Source organism: Lepus europaeus, chromosome 1 (assembly GCF_033115175.1).
Source record: "Lepus europaeus isolate LE1 chromosome 1, mLepTim1.pri, whole genome shotgun sequence".
Classification (NCBI taxonomy): Eukaryota; Metazoa; Chordata; class Mammalia; order Lagomorpha; family Leporidae; genus Lepus; species Lepus europaeus.
In genome coordinates, this window is record NC_084827.1 from 4364946 (window position 1) to 4383581 (window position 18636).

Sequence of the window (18636 nt, forward strand, 5' to 3'; positions counted from 1 at the left end):
CCCTCCCTTCCCACTGGCGCCACGGGGGTGGGCACGGGTGCCTGAGAAGGTGAGCGTGTCCTTAAAGTGCTCGGCTGTGCAGTGGGACTTCGTCGGGGACAAGGCCTGCCTGGTGCGCTGTGCACCGCAGCCTCGGTGGAGAGGGCGGGCGGCAGCCACCCCCAGCGGGCCGCCCTGGGAGGTCTTGCTCCTCTCCTTTTCTCGCTGGCCCTGGGAGACCCGGCCTCCGGGATGTGCTGTGCTCAGATCTGGTATTCCCAGCCTTCCTCATCTTCCAGAGCCCGGTTGATCACCCCCCGCAGGTCTCTCCTTAGGGCCCCTTGGCGGAGTTTCTCCCAGTTCATGCTGCTGCGGGATGCGCTTCGAGACAACGAGGACCTAGGGAAGGGCTGGCGGGGGCCCAGCGGGTGGCGCAGCTCCGGTTTTTCCTCCAAGTCTTTGTCCAAGTCATCGAAGCCCAGGCTGTTGAAGGCCTGCGCATAGCGCCGGATCCGATGCCGGTTGAGATCCTGCCTGTCTTCCACCCTGTAGGACACGGCAGGCATTGAAGAGCAGGGCTAAGAGAGTGCTCGTGTCCTGTGTCCCCACCCCAGCCACTGGTGTGAGCTGTTTCGCTTCCCTGCAGCTAGCACGGCACAAGGGGTTCCAGTCCACCGGCAGGCAGCCAGGCCTCCGCAAGCCGCAGGCTCTGGGCCTACTGCCCTGAGGACGCTCAGAGGGGCTCAAGCCCAGCAGCCACAGCTCAGGCAAGGAGGCCAAGCCGCAGGGTCCCTGGGAGCGGAAGGTTGAGCAAAGTGAGAGTGCCAACAGGACAGCTCAGGGGATGCCCACCCCCACACTGTCACTCACCGCAGGAACCAGCGGTCCCCCAGGCCGTACTTGCGTCCACAGATCCCAGAGCGAGGCCACAGGCAACGAGGCAACTTCCGCTCCAGCATCACAGTGGTGGCCACAACCTGCAGGTGGGGAAGGACAGGGCAGTGAGCTTTGAGGCCGGGCACAGACTGAGAAAGGAATCGAGTAGCCTGAGAAGAGGGGACAAAGGGAAGGGAGGATGCCGGGAGCCCCTGGGCCTCTGAGGTGATGAACCACACTCCTGGCCTGGGGAGGTGCTGTGACCTTTGTTAAGCCTCCTTGTAGGAAAGACTCGATGGGACTTGAGCCCACAAGTCTTCACCCGGTGACTTGGCACCCATGGCCAAGCCAGGCAGGATGCAGGAGGCAGATTGCTGCAAGGAGAGCTGGGAGGAGGGCAAAGCAAACAGAAACGGTCTTTGAGGCCCCAGGGCATGCTGACTCCAGACCTACAAGTCGCTTACAGATACAAACATCCTACTGAGAGACCTGATCTCAGTACATTTTCTTGGGAAAAATACTTTCCTGAGCCAACCCCACGTTGCCAGCTTAGCTTCTCTGCTGTATTTTCTACCCACCACACTTCAATGCCTTCCAGTTTGGGGAAATTCCATTTTTATTTTGCTGGAATTATTTTTGTTGAGATAAATTATTTTCTAAGTATATTTTTAAATGAGGATTTGATTCATCTCATTGTCTTTTATCCCCACCCTGGTGCTGTGCCTGAAGATAGCTCCTGCTACCGTAGGAAGTTTTTGTGACATTATTTTTAACACGTCCCGTTTTTCTGGGTCAAATTTTGCAGATTTCACTATTGTCAAGGAGACTTGATACTCCAGTTTTTATTTGGGAACAAAATTCACTGAAGGAAGTTTTACCACCCTTAGATTTATTTCTTGTTGTCTATTCTCGAAAAGGCAGAGGTTCTAATTGTTGAGAAAACTGTGAGGAATTCTCCCAGGGATTCCAGTACTCTTCGGTGGTGTTCCTAATCCAGTTCTTCCATACATTTGCATTACGTCTGCATACAGTACAGTAACTGTCCAAACAAGTAGGGTCAAAACATCCTACCTCTTTCTGAGCTTAGACAGTCTGGGGTGGGAAGGGAATGGCTTGCAGGAACCCCGCCAGCCACCAGGGGGCTCACCTGGGCCCTCCAGAGCTCATCGCGCTCGTGGGCCACCCGCCAGTGAGTGTCGCCCATCATGGCGATGAGCAGGTTGAGCATGAGCAGTGTGGCGATGATGCCGAAGGCGGCGTAGGTGATGCAGTACATGAAGGGCAGGTCCACACTGTAGTTGGCGGGGCCGTCGATGATGGTGAGGAACAGCTCGAAGGTGCTGAACAGTGCCATGGGGTAACTGTAGAAATGGCCCAGCTCATCCGGGTCCTGCGTCTGGAAGATGATGTAGAAGGCTGCTCCACCCAAGGGAGTGAGAGTTATACGGCAAGCATGCGGTGACCAGCCCCCCGCCAGCTCCCTGCTACGCATTAGTCCTGTGCCCTTGTCTCTAGCTCACCATGCCAGCCCTCTCAACACTCCACACTCCAGATTCCTATGCTCCCTTTCTACAGGTCCCGCCTCCTGATCCCAAGAGCCGTCTCTCCCTAACACTGCTGGTTGTCCCTCACCTCGGAGGGACATCCCATTGCCTCCCTCTCCCCCTCGCTTAGCCAGAGGCCTTCTACACTCTCCAGTCACCCGGACCCTTCCCTCCTCTGCCACCAACCCCTGCCCATGGACCGGTAATTTACCTGAAGCAAAGCCCAAGATGACCACAGCCATCAGCCAGCAGAATCTCATGAGGTCACCAAAAATCATCTAGAGTGGAGGAGGCAGAGAGAACACCACACATTCCCTGAGCAATTGTCCCATCCAGTGCCAACAGGCCTAACCGCGATAGGTCTAACAAATCCACCCTCCAGGACAGGGCTTGGCTAGCTATGGCCTGCAGGTCAAGTCTGCCTGCCTGTTTTGATATGGCCGTAGTTTCTACTTTACCTTCAAAGATTGTTTAAAAATCAAAAAGAAGCAGAAAACGTGATTTAAAAAAAAACACACATGCCTCACAACGCCTGAAACAGTGACAATGTAGAAACATTTTATAGAAATACATGGAGCCAGGACTGTGGCATAACAGGTGAAGCCACTGCCTATGATGCTGGCGTCCCATATGGGTGCCAGTTCAAACCCCAGCTGCTCCACTTCTGACCCAGCTCCCTGCTAATGGCCTGGGAAAAGCAGTGGAGGATGGCCTGAGTACTTGGGCCCCTACACCTGAGTGGGAGACCTGGATGAAGCTCCAGGCTCCTGGCTTTGACCAGGCCCAGCTCTGGCCATTGTGGCCATTTGGGGAGTGAATCTGCAGATGGAAGATCTCTCTCTCTCTCTCTCTCTCTCTCTCTCTCTTCCCCTCTCTTTGTTGGTGTGTGTGTATGTGTGTGTCTTCCTCTTTGTGCCTTGCCTTTCAAGTAAATTAATACATCTTAAAAAAAAAAAAAGAAAAGAAAAAGAAATACTCGGTCCTTGGTTAGGACTTAGTTCTAGGAAGCTAGAGAGGAGGCACTGACCTTCTGGATCATGATGGTGAAGGGGCCTAGCATCTGGAATCCTCGGGCAAAATACATGACATTGCACCAGCCCAGCACCAGGGCAAAGGACATGGGCACCACCTCCCCGTCTGTATTGGTGAGCCGCATGACCATGGTCATCAACACCATGAAGGCATAGGTGATGCTGAGGGGAGAGCAGGAAGCGGGGTGGTGAGAGGCGGGCCGGGGTCACCCTGGAGCCTGACAGCAGGCGCGTCACTGGGCTGGCACCCCACATGCAGACGCAGCCTTCAGACATTCAACAAGCAGGGGCTCACGCGCATCACTGGAGAGGGACCTCTGGAGGTAAGGTCCTCTAAGAGGCCAGAAATCCACCCACTGGAGTCCTGGGAGGGAACGTATGGAGGCGAGGGAGCAGGGAGACTTACATGAGGACGTGGAATGGGCCCCCAAGGATGGTATGTCCGAAGAAGCGAGTGACCCCTAGCCTGAAGATATCTGGAATCTGGAGAAGTCAGAGAGACACACGGGCAATTCCTAGACCAGGGCACAGGCCCCTCCCTGGAGCAGACAGCCTCGCCCTGGGTGCCAGGCACGCACCTCCACCAGCAAGATGACCATGGCCCCGATGACAGTCACCAGCTCTCCCACCAGGCGGATGTCATCCCGGGAGGTCACGTAGGCTTCCTGCGCGTGGTGGGAGGGACGGTCAAAGCACTCAGATTCTAGGTCCCTGCCTGGCCTCCCCCAGTGCCTAGGACCACCAGCCCCATCAGATTCTGTTCATCTGTCGTACTCCCAAACTACTCTCAGGAGGAGAAGGGGAGAGAGACAGAGAGCGTGTCTACATACACGTGTGCTTAAGACGCAGCTGAGGGAAGGGATGTGGGAACGGACCAGGGAGGCAACACCAGTCCGAGAAGCACCAGAGAGCACAGTGTCGTCCAGCTGATCACTGCTCCGGGCTCTCACCTGCAGGAGCTTCTGCTGTAAGAGGGTGTTGTCCCGGGGGTCGGTGCGGTTGCTGGTCCTGAGTTTCAGGGGCCGGTAGATGCAGCACATGGTGAAGCAGATGATGTAGAGCAGGTAGATGGCACCCAGCACGCAGAAGTACGGCCGCCCATACCGCTTCCACTTGAGGCTCACCAGCTCCTTCACTGGCGTCTGGTCCAGGATGTGTCGAGCCTGCAGCCGAATGAGTACAACGGGCAGCTGCAGGCGACGGGCGGCGCTCCCAGCTCCCCTCTGCTCGGAGGACCCCGTACCTCCCGCTTCTTGGTGGTGACGATAAGTTCCAGCAGGGACTGCTCATCCCCCGAGGAGTCGATCTCCGTGAGGTCATAGAGCGTGGAGGTCAGCGGCCCGTACGTCCACTGGATGTACTTCCGCTTCTGCATCAGGTGCTGGAACATCTGAGGGGCACAGCGTGGAGGTGAGTCAGCAGCAGTAAGTCAAGGCAGTAGTCACAGAGCGTGGATGGCACGGCACCACTGGAGAGGAGAGGGGAACGCAGCTAACAGCCACAGTCTCTGGAGGGCAGCAGGACCCCTTCCTCCCTAGGACTCCTGCCAGTGCTTGGGAAAGGAAGTGAGAGACCACAGGGCTCCTGCTCTGAGGGCTGAAGGGGTCAGGAGGTCTGGGCATTTCATGCGGTCCCCACCTGAGATCTACACTAACACTCAGGGCAGAGAAACTGGGCAAGAGAGGGAACAGGGGACAGAGAGAGCAGGCCCCACTGAACTGAGCAGGGGACCTGAGCACCAGGGATGTGTGTTCACATCCATTTCCTCCCAGGGCCAACTGAGAATGATGAGCGTCCTTACGGAGCCAGCACAGGGCTGGGGGTGCCCTCACCACAGTGTTGCCCTCCACCCCTGCCAGCTTGAAGGGAGTGAGGCCCTGGTGGTTGGGCACGAGTTCCAGGGACTGCAGGTGGTCACCGTGCCCATCGTAGGACAGCAGCAGGTTGTACATCTGGCAGGCAAAGGTCTTGTTGGACTGCAGGATGAGGATGTGCAGCACTGTGTTTCCTGGGGGAGGACACGAGGGTTCACGTGGACACTGGCCTGAGTCCCCGGTGGCCCCACCGGCTCCCTGGGGCCAGCCTGTTCCCGCCCCACTCCCACACCCTTGCAGCATCCCAGCCACCGCCTGTCCAGCTCTTACCCAGGGAGTCCTGGGCCCGGATGTCAGCTCCATGCTCAATGAGCAGCTTCACGATCTCCTCGCTGCCCACACAGGCAGCAAAGGACAAAGGGTGCTCTCCTGGGGACACAGAGGGCTACATGGCAGGAGGGTGCAGGACAGAGGGCTGGTCTGCCCCAGGTGACCGCCTCCTGCACCCTACATCTCAGCTCAGGCTTGGTTAGAGACCCTTGTCCAGCAGAAGTAGAGGAAGGGATGGATGGTGCAGAGATCCATGGGAGGAATTGGCCTCTGGTTTTAAGCCCTTCCTACTACATGACAGATGGAGCTGAGAGCAGGGCCCCCTCAGTCTACCGGCCCTCTGCCCCTGCCCACCTCCCCACCTCCCCTTGCTCCCCGCCCAGCCCTGGCTCTCACCGTAGTAGATGAGGTTGTGTGGACTGCGGCGGAAGGCAGCACCTGTGGCTCTGGCAGAGACGCTGGCCCCACGAGCAAGCAGTGCGCGCACCAGGTTCACGTTCTGGTTCATGACAGCGATGTGCAGTGCAGTCTGACCTGGCCCAGAGACAGCTTTCAGTCATGGTCTGTCTGCAGGGTCCTTCAGGGGTCCCTCCCACATGTACCCATGCTCATTTGCAGGGCAGCTTGGGACGGAATGCGAGGACCCCGTGGACACTCAGGGTCCCCAGGTTTCCAGCTGCTGCCTTTGCCTGTCCCCTGCCATTGCAGGGGCCAGGTGTTCCAATGATGGGCAACTGTGACTGCCAAGGAAGCAGGAGGACTTCCAGAGATGGAATCAAGTGTACAGAGGCGCCGATCTGCTCTTCATTTCCCTCAAGCTGTGTCCCATAGGGATGGCTTGAAATTGCCAACAGGCCACCCCTTCTCTCCATCCCTGGCTCTCACCTTCATATAGCTCAGATGTCATGGGCTCAAAGACCAGATCTGGGGCGGCCTCCATCAGCACCATGGCGGCCTCCAGGTTGTCGTAGAGGGCCGCGATGTGCAGTGCCGTCTCCCCCAGGGCTCCTGGCATTTATAGAGAGAAGGGTCATGGCTTCTGTGGACCAGCAGGATCCCAAGCCCTGGGAGCCCCATGTGATCTGGGTACCGTTCTCCTTACCTCTCTGGTGCACCTCACAGGAATCATACTTGAGCAGCTTGTTCAGAGCCTGCACGTTGTTCTCTTTGGCAGCTAGAAGGAGAGGAGACTCCCAGATCCTGACAGAGAACGGGATGGGGAAGGCAGCAATAGTGAGCAGTCTCATTAACAGAACGAAAGGTGGTGGCTTTGCACCACGTGTGCCTTAATCTCCGGTGGGCCTTGTGGTCCCTGATCCAGGCAGGCAAGGCCTCTGCAGCGCAAAGGTCGCTAGCTCTCTCTTCTGCTGAGAGGTAACACACAGTGCCTGCTCATTTCGCCTGTGTTGGAGGAGACTGCCAGTGCCTGGTTTCCTGACCCCCGGGTGCTGGGACCAGAGCAGACAGTGTGTGAATGGGCTATCTGTGCGTGTCAGGTGAGGACGGGTGGGGTTTTACTTCGGCATGCATTCGCCTGCAGACCAGTTTACCTCTGGAGTGGCCCTGCTCAATCCTCACCAGGTGCCCTGAGATTGCCCTACAGGATAAGCCTTGTTTTGCATGAACTGGGTGTGCAAGGAATTCCTCCCTCATGTTTGTAAAGGAAGTCAATATGCGGAGGTGAGCAGGTTTTCTCCTGTTGCGTGATGCTCTGCCTATCCCGCCTTCTCAGCAAACCCTTGGATCCTGGAACTTTCTTTCCACTGACAGCTTTAGGGCTCACTCAGAAACAACAGTGGCCCATGAGAAAAAGTCTGGAGGCCTGGCTCTAGGCTCCTCTATCACCTGGGTGCTCATTCATTCTGGTTCCCAATCTCCGCTCCCTCCCCCTCTCCCCCTCCCCCTCTCCCCCTCCCCCTCTCTCCCTCTCTCCCTCTCCCCCTCTCCCCCTCTCCCCCTCCCCCTCTCTCCCTCTCTCCCTCTCCCCCTCTCCCCCTCTCCCCCTCCCCCTCTCCCCCTCTCTCCCTCTCTCCCTCTCCCCCTCTCCCCCTCTCCCCCTCCCCCTCTCCCCCTCTCCCCCTCTCCCTCCCCCTCTCTCCCTCCCTCTCTCCCCCTCTCTCCCTCCTTCTCACATCTTAATCTCTACAGTCTTCCTTCTTCACACATTATGCCCCATCTTCCTATATGCAGGGTACCTATAAAGACTTCAACTGAGCAGTAATTATACACTTACGGAAATTTGGAATAGGCACTAAATTGAACACTTATGACTTAATGGGTCATTGGCATCACATGGACACTTGCGGAAAATGCAGGCATACTCATGTTTGGGAAGCATTGCTCAAGCCAGTCGCCACAGTGTGGTTCCTGCATGTGGAACACCTGAGATAATAAATCAGAGCAAGCTGGGGAGTGTCCATTTTCGAGCAGTGCACATTCAATTCTGAGAAACAATGTTCTCCATCGTGCTCAGAGCAGCTATGTCGAGGGCCATAAATGCCTTGTTATTTCAGCTATTAGCACCTTGGAGATATAAATTATGGTCCACAGTGACAGGTGCAGAGAAACCGGGAAATCCAACGAGATGATTCGTCCATTGAAATTTGTGTGGCTGTGAGTGCCTCTGTTCTACCTTCTGACCTTCTTGGGTTTATTTTGTTTTGGATTCATAGATCCTTTTTGTTAATAGCTGGTCCCTAAGTCAGATTATAGTCTCCCCTTACTTATTACCTGCTGCTCTTCTTCTCTGACTCCCAAATCATCTTACAATGAACTAAAAATCTCTCTTAAAATCAGAATTTATCTTAAGACACTTGGTTCACTTTGGTCCAATTTTCTCTCTCAGTCTGGAGCCATTTGGTCTTGCTACGGGAGTGGATGAAATAACCCTATTTACCCATAGATGGCCAATTATGTGACACACAAGAAGTCACAGACGGGGTCTCACACCCTTCTGAGCTCCTGAAAATGCTGGCAGCGGCGAGAAATACACTGCAAGACCTGGGGTGGGAGTGTGATCAGGGGAAAAGTGAGCCGCACATCCCTCCAAATACAGCCCACCCTCCCCTGCAGGTCTCACCAGCAGCCTTTGTTAACCCAATGAGTGGAGTTCCCTCTGCATTCAGTCCTTTGCTTTTCCATCATGTCTTTGTTCCCTAGCCCAGCGCTATCAAAGTGTTCCCCTAACTGTTTTCCCTGCACCCCATCCACCCCCAGCCCACCCTTCTGGATGCTGCCAAGATAATTCCTCTAAGAGGCAAATGCAACTACAGCTCACACAAGTCCCAGGGCCCTGCAATACCCCAGGAGAGGCACACAGAGGTTCTTTACGTCCCTTGTTCTTCCCACACACTGCTTCCACCAGCCTCTCGGTCTGGCCACATGCCTCAGCCCTGCAGTGCACACCCTACGCCTGTGCCCACAGGGATCCTTCCTCCAAGAACGCAACCCCCACCCCAGTGCTTGTTCATTGTCTGCGTTGAACACCCATACTGATGGACACCAGGGGACTCCTAATAGCTCATGGAAAGAAATGGAATTAAAAGTATGAGTTTATTTTGGTGTAACAAATTTTGAAATACAGGCAACCTTTTTCCATCACATTTTTCCATGTATTACAAAAACATTGGTTTTCAGCAAAAATTTTTGGCACCAAAATAAACTCATTTTTTAAATTCTGTTTTTGCACAAATGTTTTGAAGCACGCTTGCACACCTCACATGGGACTGAGTCTCACTCCTGCTGGCCATGGGGCAAGCGAGTCAGCAGCAGGGCAGTGGGGTGGTTTGGCTTTCCTGCCTCTCCGTATTATCTCCATCAGCCACTCTCCAAGACAACGCTGAGCAAACGTATAATCTAAGTGAAAACAGTATGCACGGCATGCAAACACAGCTGCAAAACAAGTGTCCTGCACCCTCTTCACCACCACCGCTTCTACAATTGCCCGAACCCTCCTAACAGAGCTTGTAGGGCTGGCCCTAGGACGGGGGCGGGGGGAGGCAAAGCTTTCCCAACACACACACACACAACACACACAACACACACACCGTATCATACACACACCACACTCAATATACCCACACAACACACACCACATCATACTCACAGCACACACACAGAACACACATACCACACATACAACACACACCACAATCACACCCAACACACACCGTATCATACACACACCACACACAATATACCCACACAACACACACAGAACACACATACCACACATACAACACACACCATATCATACTCACACCACACACACAGAACACACATACAACACACACCGTATCATACACACACCACACACAATACACCCACACAACACACACCACATCATACTCAGAACACACATACAACACACGCCACAATCACACACAACACACACCATATCATACACACACCACACTCAATATACCCACACAACACACACCACATCATACTCACAGCACACACATAGAACACACATACCACACATACAACACACACCACAACCACACACACACCACACACACACACCCAACACACACCGTATCATACACATACCACACACAATACACCCACACAACACACACCATATTATACACCACACACACAGAACACACATACCACACATACAACACACACCACAATCACACACAAACACACACCACACACACAGAACACACATACCACACATACAACACACACCACAATCACACACAAACACACACCACACACACAGAACACACATACAACACACACCATATCATACACATACCACACACAATACACCCACACAACACACACTATATCATACACACACCACACACAATATACTCACACAACACACACCATATCATACACATACCACACACAATATATTCACACAACACACACCATATCATACTCACACCACACACATACAACACACACCATATCATACACACACCACACACAATATACTCACACAACACACACCACATCATACTCATACCACACACATAGAACACACATACAACACATGCCACAATCACACAGAACACACATACCACACATACAACACACACCACAATCACACAACACACACCATATCATACACCACACACATAAAACACACATACAACACACGCCACAATCATACAACCCACACCATATACTCAAACACACCACACACATACAACACACACACACAACATATATACCACACACACCACACTCACAAAAACCACAAACGTACCACACTCACTCAAAGAACACACACATCACACTCACGCTATACACCACACACAGACAACACACACCTCACAACACACACACACTCCAGGAAATGTAAGTCTTTGCTTTGGTCTTACTTTTGTTTCAGCACTGTGTACGTATCTCTTGCTTTACAATAGGTCACCAAAGATTTCCCTTCTAGGCCTAACCCACTCTGAACCCACGCATACCCCCCGCACACCTCCATTCTCTGTGTGTTCCTTGCCTTGCCTCTGCTGATGCCCTGGGCCTGCAGAGGACACAGATCTAGTGTCAGACCCAGGCTTTCCAGATTTGCCAAGTAAAATCACAAGATGCCCAGGTAAATGTGCATTTTAGAGACATAAGCTTTTTCATAGTGTTAGTATACCCCATGCAATATTTGAGACATACTAACAACTTACTCATTATGGGAAATCCAGATTAAATTGGTGTTTGTATTTTATCTGGTGGTACAGTCGGATTGCATCATGGGCCAAGTACCAGCTTATGACTCAGTTCTACAAGGTTTCCTCTGGTTGCAAACTCCAGAATCCAGAAAATGAGGGTTGGGTTATGGAATGGGTCCCTAGGGTATCAGTTATGACTTGCAATACATGACGGAACCACAAGGGGACAGAAGAGAAAGCTCTAGCTCACTTAGCAGTAAAGCAGACTGCTCCCCCACCCCCCAACCAGCAGACTATCCTCCGGCTCCACAAAGAGGGTTCAAAGAGTAGTTATCCAGAGAGGCTTGTGCTTGGGGCCAGAGTGCTTTGTCAACAGCAGCCCCTAACAGGAGTTTAGGTCCCAGTTCGGGGGTGACAGGGCAGGTGCTGTTGGCATCTGGTGGGTGGAGGGCAGTGGCACCACTAACATCACACCCAGCACAGCCCCCCCCATTACTAAGAATGTACCTGCGGAAACGTCAGTCATGCCAAGGTGGAGAAACCCAGACTTAGGGGAGCAATTATTCATAATTCACTTTAGAAAAAGGATTCTTCACATGAACAAGAATTAGAAATTCCCTATACATAAAATTGTTTTCTAACAGATCATTAAAGACTCAACAAAGGAGAAGCAGAGATGAAGACTTAAGTTCCTGCTGATTAAGTAGCAAGAAGAAATTAGGGAGCAAATCTGAAATTATAACAATATGAAAGGTCTTTCTGGGATCTACAATTTTTATTTTCCTGGGCAATTATAAAATTGAACAGCTGAGTTCCATATTCAGCCGGTGGAAATCCAACTGTGGGCTTCCTGGCCCGGAACCCAGCACATCGCTGGTTGAGTTAATGGATCGGTGATCTCCCCCTCACGGTCCCTGATTTGCCTTCTCTCTGTTCCCTGCACCCCACCCCTCCTCTGCTCCCCGGGTTCTCAGGGATGTGTTTGCCTGTGTGTGCCACGTGTGAGAGCCCGGTTACGTTTTGGTTGCTGGGGAACAAGGCAGGATCAAAAGAGTCTTTAGGAAAGTTCAAATATGAATTTTAGGGCTAGCAAGTCTAACCTGTGCATGCAACAGAGAAAGCGGCCTGGAGCTCTGGAGTGACTTGGTCAAGGAAGCGGGGGGGCCTAGCCTTGACGAGTGTCCTGTTTGCCACTTCTCCCTCCCCACGCTCTGGTCCCCAGGCTTGGAAGAAGAGTTAGAGAAGACACAAGGGGTCCACGGGCACGCATGGGTCCTGCTGGTTTCTCCCCAAGTCTCAGCCCAGTGTGCTCTGTGGGTGGGGTTGGGAGTGGTACACTTGGAACACACATTCCTCAGTGGGTACATGTCTGTAGGAGAGTTCACAGCCTCTCCAAACTCCAGAATCACTGGCAGTTGCCTTGTAACTGGTTGATTTTTAAAGATTGATATTTTATTTGAAAAGCAGAGTGACAAAGAGAGCCACAGAGAAAGAGAGTTTCCATCTGCAGGCTGCAACGGCCAGGGCTGGGCTGGACCAAAGCCAGGAACCAGGAACTTCATCTGGGTCTCCCGTGTGTGTGACAGGGGCCCAAACACTTGGGCCATCTTCTGCTGCTTTCCCAAGCACACTAGCAGGGAACTGGATCAGAACTGGAACAGCCGGGACACGAACCAGCACCCATATGGGATACAGCGCTGCATACCGCGGCTCGAGCCTCTGCACCACAGCGCCAGCCCCTGATTTGCCAATGTGCTTTTTATTTTCCAAAGCAGCTTCTCTCTTGTGATCCCTGTTGCTCCTCACAGCCCTGTCCCGTGGGCAGAGCAGGCCTCCCATTTTTCAGAAAAGGAACCTAGGGTAGCAGGGGCCGGCCGAATGATCGCCAGAAGATTGCAGAGTTAAAGGCACAATGCCGGGCCAAGAACACTGCCCCAGGCTCTCGCATCTCAATTATGTGGTTCTTCTTGTTTTGTGGCTCCTCCTGATTTTTCTCGGGGGTGGGGGACAGACTCCAGGGCTGTGCTGAGGGATCAGTCATGTGTGGGGAGGAGACAGACATCGGTACTATGGGTCACCTCCCTCCACCTCCTTCCAGCTCAGGTTCCTGGTGAGTGGATGAGGAAGCTAAAGCCCCAGGGAAAGTGACTGTTAGCCGCGGTCTTCCTAACTGCTGCAACTCCTTTTATGCACGTAAGGAGACCCGTGTGTGTAGAGGTGGTGATGCGTGTGTGTGTGTGTGTGTGTGTGTGTGGTTTCCTGAGATGGAGAGTCCCAGGGCTTATTTTTAACACTCTTACACTCTTACATTCATAGGCATTCAGACAGTTATCTCCCTAACCACAGGAGTATCTCCAGCACGTGCGCCTCCTCTCCAAACTGTCCCTGGGGAGAGAAAGTGCCAGCTTGGGAGAGGCGGAGCTGGGGGAGTCAGGTTTTTGAAGCTGTCCCTCCAACTTCACACCAGCCAAAAGTCAGATGCCAGGGCTTCCTCCTCTATGCTCCCATAACACTGGTCGATAACCTTGTGACATTCGATGCAGTTACCTTTAGCTCAGAAACGTCACCCTCTGGGGCTGGCGCTGTGCCGCAGTGGGATAGGCCGCCGCCTGAGGTAGCAACATTCCATATGGGCACCGGTTTGTATCCCGGCTGCTCCACTTCTGATCCAGCTCCCTGCTGATGGCCTGGGAAAATCAGTGGAGGATGGCCCAACTGTTTGGGCCCCTGCACCCACGTGGGAGACACAGATGAAGCTCCTGGCTCCTAGCTTTTGGCCTGGGTCAGCCCTGGCCATTGTGGCCATCTGGGGAGTTAACCAGCCGTTTCTCCCTCTCTGTGTCTGTGACTCTACCTCTCAAATAAATAAATAAATCTTAAAAGACAATAAATTTTTTTAAAAAGTCACCCAGATATCTGTGTGTGATATCAGGACCACACCCACCCCCCACTCCCCTGCCCCAGGGATACCAAAATCCACAAGCAAAAGTTCTGCATATAAAAGGTCATTTGCATCCAACCCACACACATCCTCCTGCCAACTTTAGACCACCTCTAGATTACTATAATACCTACTACAACGTCAATGTTATGCGAACCATTGCTACACTATATTTTTAGGGAATCACAAGAAGAAGAAAAAGGCACACATGTTCAGTACAGACACGGCCATCACAGGCCTAACTGCATTGTCCATGTCCAAAAAAAGCAAATGCTTATTGTTCAGCATTTCCATCCGTGGTGGGTTGTGTCAGAGGAGCAACTGCATGTGCAATGCGTATTGGTGGGTTTTGGCCCGCAGAATGGGAGCTCCTGGAGCGCCGCAGGTCTGTCATGCTCATTTCTGAAAACCTAGAGGCGTGTCCTGTTGCATTGACCAGCAGGAAGGGAGAACACAAGCCCGAGGGAGAGACGATCTGGGAGGACCAGGAGACGGTTGAAGTACGGCTTGGAGCTCAACAATCTGCGCTTAAGCAGTGGAGGCTGCACGACTGAGCCCCAAGAGAAGTCTGCCGTGGAGAGGGATGTGGGGTTCCCCGACATGCTGGAGAGACCCGAAAGCCTTTCCTTCTCCAACCTCCGCTCCTGGAGTCCCACCCAACCCCACTGCAAAGCCCTCCGCTGCATCCCCCATAGCACGGATTTACTTGCACTGGGGCTCGGGGCCTGCCCAGCTCCTGTGGGGATAACACGAGCTTCCTCCCACAGGGAGCTGTTGTTGGGATTATCCGGGACAAGGCAGCTGATGGTAACCAGCTCTGCACCAGCTCCTCACAGTCTGCATTGTCCCTATGTACAGGGGCACCCCACACCTGTGTGGTTGTCTGAGTGCCTTCCCTTTGTCTGACTGGGAAACTCCCCTCCCAGGCATTGTCAGCATCCTCTGGGAAAGACCCACCCAAAGAGGAGCCAACACTCCAGGCACCAGGACGAAGAGGCTTCCGGAATGTGGGAGCAGATGGGGAGAGCGGGGAGTGGGGGGGGGCATCAGGCCTTCCTAGCCCAAGGCTGCAGAGGGCCCCCATGGATAGGCTGGGGAAGACACGGGGGCAGACAGGACCTGTGGATGCCTGCTCCAGGCTCAGTCTTCACTCTGCCCGCCCCCTCCAGCAACCCACAGGGAACCTCCTCCCGCCCTTCCAAACCCCCAGGCCTGTCTGTGCTCTGTGCCTGGTGCCCCCAGCCCCATGGTCCCAAGAGTGGGAAGAGGATGTGTGGGATCAGTGACGACCTCGACTCAAACAACAATGCCATTCTATTTCTCCAAGATGTCATCAGTCAGACATGCACCCCAGCACCCACTCTCCCAGGCCTGGGGGGAGATAAGTGGGTGACCGGTGTGAGACATGAAGCCCCAACTCAAAGCAGTAGCACAGCCCGGAATCCTTAAGCAAAGAGCAAACTCTGGGTCCCTGGCAGCCCCCGGCTCGGTGTACGGCAGGCCCCCGCCTTCTGAGCTCACAGACACGAAAACAGGAGGCTTTGCGCTGGGAACAGACATTCCATCTGCCTGCTTAAGGAAAGTCCCCCAGGGCAGGATGTCCTTCCAGTGGCCACAGCTGAGTGGGAAAGCCTACAAGAGACCACGGAGAGGAGCCCACAGGCAGGGCTCCCAGCACTCTCCTCCTCTCCTGCTCCTAACTGGCACTCTAAGCAGCCGTCAGAGGGGACATCAGATGTGTTTAGGAACATTTCCAGGGGTTGGAAGCAACTCGGAGCCTAGAGCTCAAAGCCTCAAACTCCCCAACCTGCCAGACAGAGTGGGTGAGCACTGGTCCTAAGCACATGCGGCACTTGGCATCCAGTACCCGTGCCACCTCTCACCAACAGAAAATAAGAACCAACTCGTATTTTCTAGGTGCAAGTTTGGCCGCTCTTCGTGCTTCTCCCAGCGCCTCTCATACAGTACAGCCCCGTCGCTGCGCGATGAGGAGTGGTGACTATGTGCACGGTCTTGTTTTGTGTTTGCAGTGTCGTTCATTCAACCATTCGTTTATTTCCCCTTGCCTACACACACATACTGTGGGTTTCTGCCTGAGACTGTTCTAGGGCAGGGAGCAGAGACAAGGTGTTGCCGTCCCTGCCAGCACCTTTTGGGGGAGGTGTATGGAGGGGGGCTGGGATTCTGTAACCTGTACAGGACAGGTACCTGTACTTGGGGCAGGTACCTGTACTTGGGGCAGGTACCTGTACTTGGGGCAGTACTCACAAAGAGGCTTGCAGAATTGAATGGGCTCGTAAAGACAGCCAGCACCTGTGCGCATCCCCGCCCCTCCTCTCACCTGGGATCCTGGGGCGCTAGACCCACGGGCCAACACACCAGAGACAAAAAAATGCTCCCCAGGGGCCAGCGCAGAGCTGGGAGCACCATCTGTCCAGTCCAGCAGACAGGAAGCCGGCAGGGTGAAGGTGGGCGTGCAAGCCTGCGGACTTACCTCTTCTGCTGCAGCAGGTTTTGCTCGTCTCGGCTCTGAGCCCACGACTCCGGTCTCTGGAACCATCTGCAGAACTTTCTCCACAGACAGAGAATTAGCCCCTTCTCCTTGGGCAGCGACAACCCCATGGAGTGTAGGGCCGGCTCCTTGGGGGGCTGAGGCCAAGGCCAGACCCTGACTGAACTCAGCCTTGGGACCACATCAGTCCCCCCAAGGGCTGACGTGCCCTCTCGCTGTAGAGGCCCCGTGTCCTCCTACTTCCGCGCCAGGCCCTGCGAGTCTGCCTGTGGCCTCTCCAGTCGCGCTGGAGAGGGCTCTGATTCTGTTACACTTGGCAGGGCCAGGGCCCCGCTGGGCTAGTCCTGTCCCTCCGGAGCTCCAGCTGGGAGTGAGCAGGAGCTGTAGGGACACTCCCTCTCTCCTCCCAAATTACCTGAGATTTAAAGAGACAGGCCCTACAGACCGGCCAACTGGTGGTGGAGGGGTGGCTTACGTCAACTCCAACTCTTCCTCCACCCAGGTCTCTCTTCCTGCCCCAAGGCCAGTCACTGCAGGAGAGGCCTTCAAAGAGATTACAGCACTCTCCCCTGGACTTTGGGACAGCCTGTGACCTTTTCTGGAAGGGCCCAAATAGGTCAGACTCAAGGCAGTGAGCAGGGAGGGGGAGGAGTCAGAGCAGGTCCACTCCCGGGATGGAGGGTCCCCAAAGTGGTCCCTGTTTTCTCACTGTGACTTTTCTGTCTGCCTCCTCCCCCTTCAGTTTCAGAACCTCCCCCTGCTCAGGTCCTGGAAACTTGAAAGTCTCTGCTTTTCCAGTTTTAATTCTTGCCTGGACCGGAACAGGAGTACAAATAGCCTGGGTTCTCTGTTCCCACCAAGTCCCCTCCTCCAGGTGGTCAATGTAAAGACTTGGCTTTGCAAGTCAAACGCCACCTCTGATGTGCATCCTTATTTGGTTTTTGCTTATTTTACAGTCCTTTAAAGTTGGAAAATTCCCTTTGAGCTCCCTACTCAGGGCACAAAATTTAACTGTGGAAGCCCCTGCTTTGGGGCCTAGAGACCCCAGCCCAAAACCATATACCTGCCTATGTAGTGGGGTACCAGACACAATGCAGTTAACTTAAAACTTCAAATACACAGAGCTTTTTCAGAAAGAATATGCCCCAAACTCTGCAGGCATTTTATCAGCAGCCTTTCAGCAGAGGCAGGCTTACTCACCTGCTGCTGTGCAGGGGGCCCTTTAACTGAGTGTGCGCTCATAACCCTGGGAGAAGCTGTGAGGCAGGTATTGTGGTCCCATCCTACCCAGCAAGAAAACCAAAGCAAAGCACCTGAGGCCACAGAAGTGGCAGGGGCAAGACTCAGACCCACTCTGCCACCCAGCCCACCTCCTCCCTCCGCCCCCCCCCCCCCCAATGACAGGCTGCACTGAAGAGAGCTGACAGGCGCAGGCACATGGGAGAGACACACACAAAGCACAGCTCTGGGCAAGCTTGCTGGAGCCACCGTGGGAATCCTTCCGTTTAACTTTCCCATTTGGAAGAAACGGAGGCTGTGGCTCACCCAATGTCCCCCTGCAAGCCAGGGACTGGGTGGCCCTGGCCAGGGGCCTGGCGGTAGAGTCCCCAGAGAGGGGGCCAGTCGCGAGCTTCAGGCTGTTTTGTCCTGTCTGAAGGAGTGTTGACGAGGGTGTGTATGGTGTGGGTGGGATGTATGTGAGGTATATGCATGTTGTGTGTGATCTGTGTGCTTGTGTGCAAGTGTGGTGTGTATGGGGCAGGTTTACGGTGTAACTGGTATGTGTACATGTGTCTATGGTACGTGGTGAATGTGGTACCTGATCGCAAAGACATTTCAAAAAGTTCATGGCAAAAGCACATTCTTTTAATTTCATTCCCCGTGAACTTCTGGAAATGTCCTCAAATTGTGTTTCTAAATGGACATGCTATGTGTGGTACATGGTGTGCATGGTGTGTGGTGTGTTTAGTGTGTGTGTG

At 53.8% G+C, this 18636-nt stretch overlaps 1 protein-coding gene across 1 annotated transcript; it reads right to left on the reverse strand.

The window, feature by feature from the left end:
- Positions 1–242: 242 nt before the first annotated feature.
- TRPV6 (transient receptor potential cation channel subfamily V member 6) lies at positions 243–16782 on the reverse strand. The gene is made up of 15 exons (XM_062197721.1): positions 16640–16782; positions 6677–6774; positions 6460–6582; positions 5971–6108; positions 5575–5673; positions 5263–5438; positions 4674–4820; positions 4381–4593; positions 4009–4095; positions 3837–3913; positions 3427–3592; positions 2611–2677; positions 2003–2271; positions 850–956; positions 243–525 (listed from the first exon to the last, which is right to left on the reverse strand). The coding sequence occupies exons 1-15, from the start codon at positions 16765–16767 to the stop codon at positions 243–245; spliced, it is 2178 nt and encodes a 725-aa protein (XP_062053705.1). The 5' UTR covers positions 16768–16782.
- Positions 16783–18636: the final 1854 nt, after the last annotated feature.